The 5,570-nt window shown below is 42.8% G+C and overlaps 1 protein-coding gene across 1 annotated transcript; it reads left to right on the top strand.

Annotated features, from left to right (window-relative positions):
* The first annotated feature begins 3,241 nt into the window (after positions 1-3,241).
* On the top strand, positions 3,242-5,103 carry LOC112272524. Its single transcript, XM_024463619.1, has 4 exons — positions 3,242-3,959; positions 4,078-4,205; positions 4,286-4,367; positions 4,453-5,103. The coding sequence occupies exons 1-4, from the start codon at positions 3,718-3,720 to the stop codon at positions 4,604-4,606; spliced, it is 606 nt and encodes a 201-aa protein (XP_024319387.1). The 5' UTR covers positions 3,242-3,717; the 3' UTR covers positions 4,607-5,103.
* The last annotated feature ends 467 nt before the right edge of the window (positions 5,104-5,570 follow it).

The following is a 5,570-nucleotide window of genomic DNA, read 5'->3' as shown; positions in this document are numbered from 1 at the left end:
TGTCTCTCGTGTCTACAAGATGAATCTCGATGAGCTTTTTAGGGATATCAGGCATGGAGAAGCGTCCGGTTCAGTTCATGCTGGTAGTTGCCATTGTGTTTTATTTGGTATGGTGTTTGTTTGTTTTTTTACTTGGGGTTTCGGTGCTTTTGTTTTTTTTCTAATTCATTGCAGCTCTCTATACTGTGGAATTTCAGAAGAGGGGGTTGCCGCATGCCCATATGTTGGTTTGGCTCGACACGAGTGAGCGGACTGCTACAGATGTTGGCACTGATTTGAGTGTGTCTTTCGTTGATGGGTTAATATCAGCTGAGTTGCCGGATATTTCTTTTGATCCGTTAGGATACGCCTTGGTGGATGAATTTATGGTTCATGGTCCGTGTGGTAGAATGAACGAGGGTTGCTCTTGTATGAAAAAGGGGTCCTGTTCTAAGAGGTTTCCTAAGAAATTCAATGCTCATACATCTATTGACGGGGATGGTTTGTTTCTTATAGGCAGCATGATAATGGCATGTTTGTGCAGAAGGGTATACATGCGCTTGATAATCGATGGGTTGTTCCTTATAACCTTGCGTTGTTAAAGAAATTTCAGGGGCATATTAATGTGGAGTGGTGCAATAAAACGCATTTGGTGAAATATCTTTTCAAGTATGTGCTTAAAGGGAACGATCGTGCCAGAGTTAGGATTCATGATCCTACCATTCGCTTGGGAGATTCTGTGGCTGGTGACGTCGATAATTTGGAGGATGGTGTGGATGAGGTGGAGGAGTATGTCAATTGTCGTTATCTCTCATCTTGTGAGGCTATATGGAGGTTGTTTTCGTCTGATGTGCATGTTAGGAAGCCTTCTGTGGAGAGGCTTGAGATTCATCTTCCTGGGATGAATAGGGTTACTTATTCAGAAGATGACAGCCTTGTTGATGTTGTTAGGCGAGAAAAGGCTCAAAAGAGTGCTTTGACAGAGTGGTTTGCTATGAATCAGAGGTATGTGCATTGTCGTGATCTTACATATTGTGAGTTCACTTCTAGGTTTACTTGGTATGCTAAGCATAAGAGATGGACTCCGCGTGGCAGCAGGACTAAGATCGGGAGAATTCGGTATGTTCATCACACGACTGGCGAGCTTTTTTATTTGAGGATGTTGCTTATGTCTGTATGTGGCACACGTAGTTTTGAGGATCTGCGATTTTACCGTGGTCAGCTCTATTCGACGTTTCGTGAGGCGTGTCGAGCACGTGGGTTGCTTGGTCATGACAGAGAGTGGGTACGTGTGTTTGATGAGACAGTCTTATGGGCTACACCTCGTCAGTTGCGTGATTTGTTTGTTACTATTTTGATGTTCTGCGATGTAGCTGACGCTGGGTCGTTGTTTACTGATTATTGGGAGTATATGTGTGAGGATATCAAGTATACAATTGCACTAGGCTCTTCATAATCAGTCTTATGTGATTCTAGATTCTTTGCTACGTGTGCATTTACTTCAGCAGCTGTCTACTTTATTTTCTGACAATGGTGGTTCCATTTCTCATTATAATTTGCCGTCTGCTGTGACTCCTGCTGGTGGCGTCTCTGCTAATCGTTTGGTGCTCGAGGAGACATGCTATGATGCGCATGCTTTGGCCTTGGAATGGGGGGTTTTGTATTCTAAGTTAAATGTCGATCAGCTTGCTGTGTATAATGATATTATGGATGCAGTTGATCAGTGAAGGCCAGGCGCTTTTTCTGTATCTGGGTACGGTGGGACTTGTAAAACTTTTCTTTGGAGGCCGATTTCTGCCAAACTGCGTTCTCAGGGGAAGATTGTACTGGCTGTTGCATCTTCGGGTGTGGCTGCTTTGTTATTGCCGGGAGGGCACACTGCTCATTTGCGGTTTTACATCCCTGTTGATGTTGATGACAAGTCATACTATTCTTTTGGGCGTGGAACAATGTTGGCTGATTTGATCAGACAAGCTTCTCTCATTCTTTCGGATGAAGCTCCAATGTCTCATCATAGGTGTTTTGAGTGTTTGGACAGGTCTTTAAAGGACATTTTATCTGAAGATCAGTCTGGTAATTCGAGTCTCATATTTGGTGGACTGCCTGTTGTGCTAGGTGGTGATTTCAGGCAGGTTTTGCCTATGCTTCCTGGTGCCTCCAAGCGAGAGGTGTTGGATGCTGCTCTTTGTAGGTCGGTCCTTTGGCGAGATGTTCGTGTGTTTAATCTCACTGTCAATATGAGGTTGCAATCCGATGAAATGTTGTCAGTTGAGAGGGAGCAATTGTCTTGGTTTGCTAATTGGGTGCTTTCCATGGGAGATGGCATTTTTCCCTGTGAGATGTGTGATGACGATCCAAAACGTTGTTGGGTGCGTATTCCTGATAGGTTTTTGGTTGCTGCCGGTGACAATAAGGTTGCTTCCATTGTTGCTGAGATTTATGATGGCTTTATCTCTTCTTACCAGAACATAGATTATCTTGCCGCTAGGGCTATTGTTTGTCCGACAAACGTAGTTGTCGATGAAATCAATCAGTATATTACTTCTATGGTCCCTAGCTAGTCAAGAGAGTATCTTAGTGCAGACAGGGTGGCACCGTCGTCTGAGCAAGTTCCAAATGTGGAGTTATTATACCCTACAGAATTATCGGCACGAGACTTTTGGTCACTAAATTATTCGATTTTGCCTTCGAAGGTGTTGTGCTCAGTGGTCTTGCTGTTGGGCAGCGTATATGTATACCAAGGATCGTTCTCAAATCCGAGGTGGCCTTTTATGTTGCAGCGACGGAAGTTTCCCGTTAGGGTTTGTTATGCTATGACCATTAATAAGAGTCAGGGCCAGACTCTTCAAGAAGTTGGGCTGTATCTTCGGAGTCCAGTGTTTACGCATGGACAGCTATACGTTGATGTTTCCCGTATAACTTCTCTGTCTGGGCTTAGGGTTCTCATAGAAGAGGACGATGGTTCTTCCGGCCTGTTTACTAAAAATATTGTGTATCCGGAAGTGCTTGATGCTTTGTGTTGTTAGGACAGTTGTTTTGGTGTGTTCATTTTGTTGTTGCTTTGTATTTGTCTGTCAGCTTTGTCTCCGTTATGAATAAAGTGTGTTTCTGTTACTTCTTGGTTGTTGTTTAGTTTTTTTCTTCTTCTTCCTGTCGCTGAACTTTCTTTGTTTTCGAATGGTGGGCGGGAGCCGGGGGGTTGTGATTGTGTTAGGTGTTCGGATGGATTAGGTGCATTTTTAATTTTGATATCCTATTGACCAGGCTGACATGTCGAAGGTTCCTTACTCCTTGCTTCGTGAACTCAACGATGATTCGCAAGATTGGCGTGTACGAGTGAGGGTTGCACGTCTCTGGGAGCAGCGTGATTTCGCGAGGATGATGAATTAATTCGTCTCCATTTCGTGGTAGTCGATGAGAAGGTATGCGTTGGATTTTTTGGATGTGTATTTGTAGATACGTGCATGTTTTCTTCCTATGTTTATTTGTCATGTTGACGTGAGATTCTTTGTCATTCTGTGTAGACGGATGGTATTTTGTTCCAAAGGGTCAGATCGCTAAGTTTAAGGATGTTATCAAGGAGGGTTCTGTTTATTATCTACAAAATTTTGAGTTGACATTGGCAAGAGATAATTATAGGGCAGTTGATCATAAGTACGAGATGAGGTTTACTTCATGGACAACTATCAGCGTGATTGATCCTGCCCCTCCTGAATTTCCTTTGCATGTATACAAGCTATGTACTTTTCAGAATATAATGGAAAGTGTCACGGACAAGACCGTTTGGCCGGTACCTTGTTCTCATGTCATTATTGTTGTGTTTTGAGATTTAGCGGAATAGGATTTTTTATTTATTTGCATTCTTTGTTGCTTTGCTATGTAGATGTGCTGGGTATCGTTACTGGTGTGTCAGAGCTTTTATCTGCGGATGTGAAGGGCCGGGTTATATCCATGAGAATTATTCGCTTGACAGATACACGGTGTGTGTGAACCTTTTATGGGCATGATTGGTCTTTTTTTTTAATTATTGGTTGTAGTCACTACATGTTTATGGATATGTGCATGGTATTTGTATTAAAACTGTTTTGTTTTTCTAAGGCATACTGCAATTGTTTCGTTATGGAGAACGAACGCGGAGAGGCTGGACACTCATGCACTCGTTCGACTCAGCGAGCCTGAGCCTGTAATCGTGCTCATTATGGGCTGCACTTTTAGGATGCAGGATGGTGGGTTGTGGGTTTCATTTTGCGTCGTGTCAGGTTTTTATGGATTCGTTGATCACATTTTGCTCCGTTTTTTTACTCAGCGATGATAAGTTTATTGGCGAGTTTTGGTTCCAAGATATGCATCAATATCGCCAATCGAGATGTTGTAGCTCTGCGCAACAGGTGCGTTGTGGTTTTATGTATTTCTGTTGTGTACTGTTTTTGTGTATTTTTTATTGTGGTTTTTTTTCTTGTGTTTCTTGCGTAGAGTGGTTGGCGATCGTTACTCTATTGAATGGATTGCCGAGCGTGGTCGTCGTTATAGTTCTATGGGCATAGAGAACACGAATGTTGTTGCTTTGGCCGCTCTCATACCGCATAACGCTATGGTACATTTTGTTGTACCTTTTTTTTTCCAATGACTCTGTGTAAGAGAGGCTCATTTTATCTGGTTTTCTTTATCGAAGAATAAAATGTTTATGTGTAAAGTGCATATCAATTCTGTGGCCGAAGGGCAAACCTGGTGGTTTCTTTCATGTGATATCTGTACGTCTAGGGCTGTAGAGGAAGGAGATGGTTTCAGTTGTACCAATAGTAACTGTAGCAACCGTACGGCGAGCCCCAGGTATTATTATCGTATTTTCTTCGTGTTTAATGATGTTTTGTATTTTTCAGTTTAGTTACTTACTAAAATTCGTGGTTCATCGCAGGTATAAACTGGTTCTCTTTGGTGCCGATGGTGGTGCTATGATCGAGATGGTTTTCTTTGGTCAGATTGCTGAGGAGTTACTCGGGAAACCTGCTGATATTTTAATGGCGGATTCATATGCTCTCGAGTCTGGTGTCCCATCGGAGATTTCTTCGTTGGTAGGGAGGAATTATGTTGCCGATTTGGCTGTTTCGCGGTATTCTTTTCGGAGGGACAACATATCATTCCAGGCCCTTAAGTTTTACCCTGAAGGCGGCATGGTGTTCGCTCAGTTCGTGCCGGGTGGGGCAGACATTGGTGAGGCATCTGGTTCGGGGAGTGGGATAATATCTGATACTGTGACCAATGAAGGTCAGTCCTTATTTGATTGTTTGTTATTCACTCATTTTGGCTATTATTGTATGAATGACTGGGTACTTGATCATGGTTATCTATGGATTTTTATTCTTTGTCCTTGTTCTGTGTCCTGTTTTTTAGTTCAGGTGTTATCCAGGAGTCGTCATCTGGTGTTGTGTCACCTGTAGACATTAAGGTCCTTTTTCTGACGTCCTTTGTTTTTCTCCAATATGCCAGGTTTCTGTTCGGTTGTGTCGTCTTGCTTATCTTTCACTTGTCTTACTATGGTCCATCATGGATGCTTCCCGTATGCCAGGGTACTCCAAAGGCTGTTCATGGTG

The sequence above is a fragment of the Brachypodium distachyon genome, chromosome 4 (genome assembly GCF_000005505.3).
Source record: "Brachypodium distachyon strain Bd21 chromosome 4, Brachypodium_distachyon_v3.0, whole genome shotgun sequence".
Classification (NCBI taxonomy): Eukaryota; Viridiplantae; Streptophyta; class Magnoliopsida; order Poales; family Poaceae; genus Brachypodium; species Brachypodium distachyon.
This window is presented reverse-complemented; position numbering and strand designations above follow the sequence as displayed.

Excerpts from the sequence above, each read along its gene's own strand:
- LOC112272524 (XM_024463619.1), top strand. The coding sequence starts at position 3,718 with ATGTACTTTTCAGAATATAATGGAAAGTGTCACGGACAAGACCGTTTG. Across the intron at positions 4,206-4,285 it reads CACTTTTAGGATGCAGGATG|CGATGATAAGTTTATTGGCG; the intron begins GTGGGTTGTGGG and ends TTTTTTACTCAG. Across the intron at positions 4,368-4,452 it reads GTTGTAGCTCTGCGCAACAG|AGTGGTTGGCGATCGTTACT; the intron begins GTGCGTTGTGGT and ends TTTCTTGCGTAG.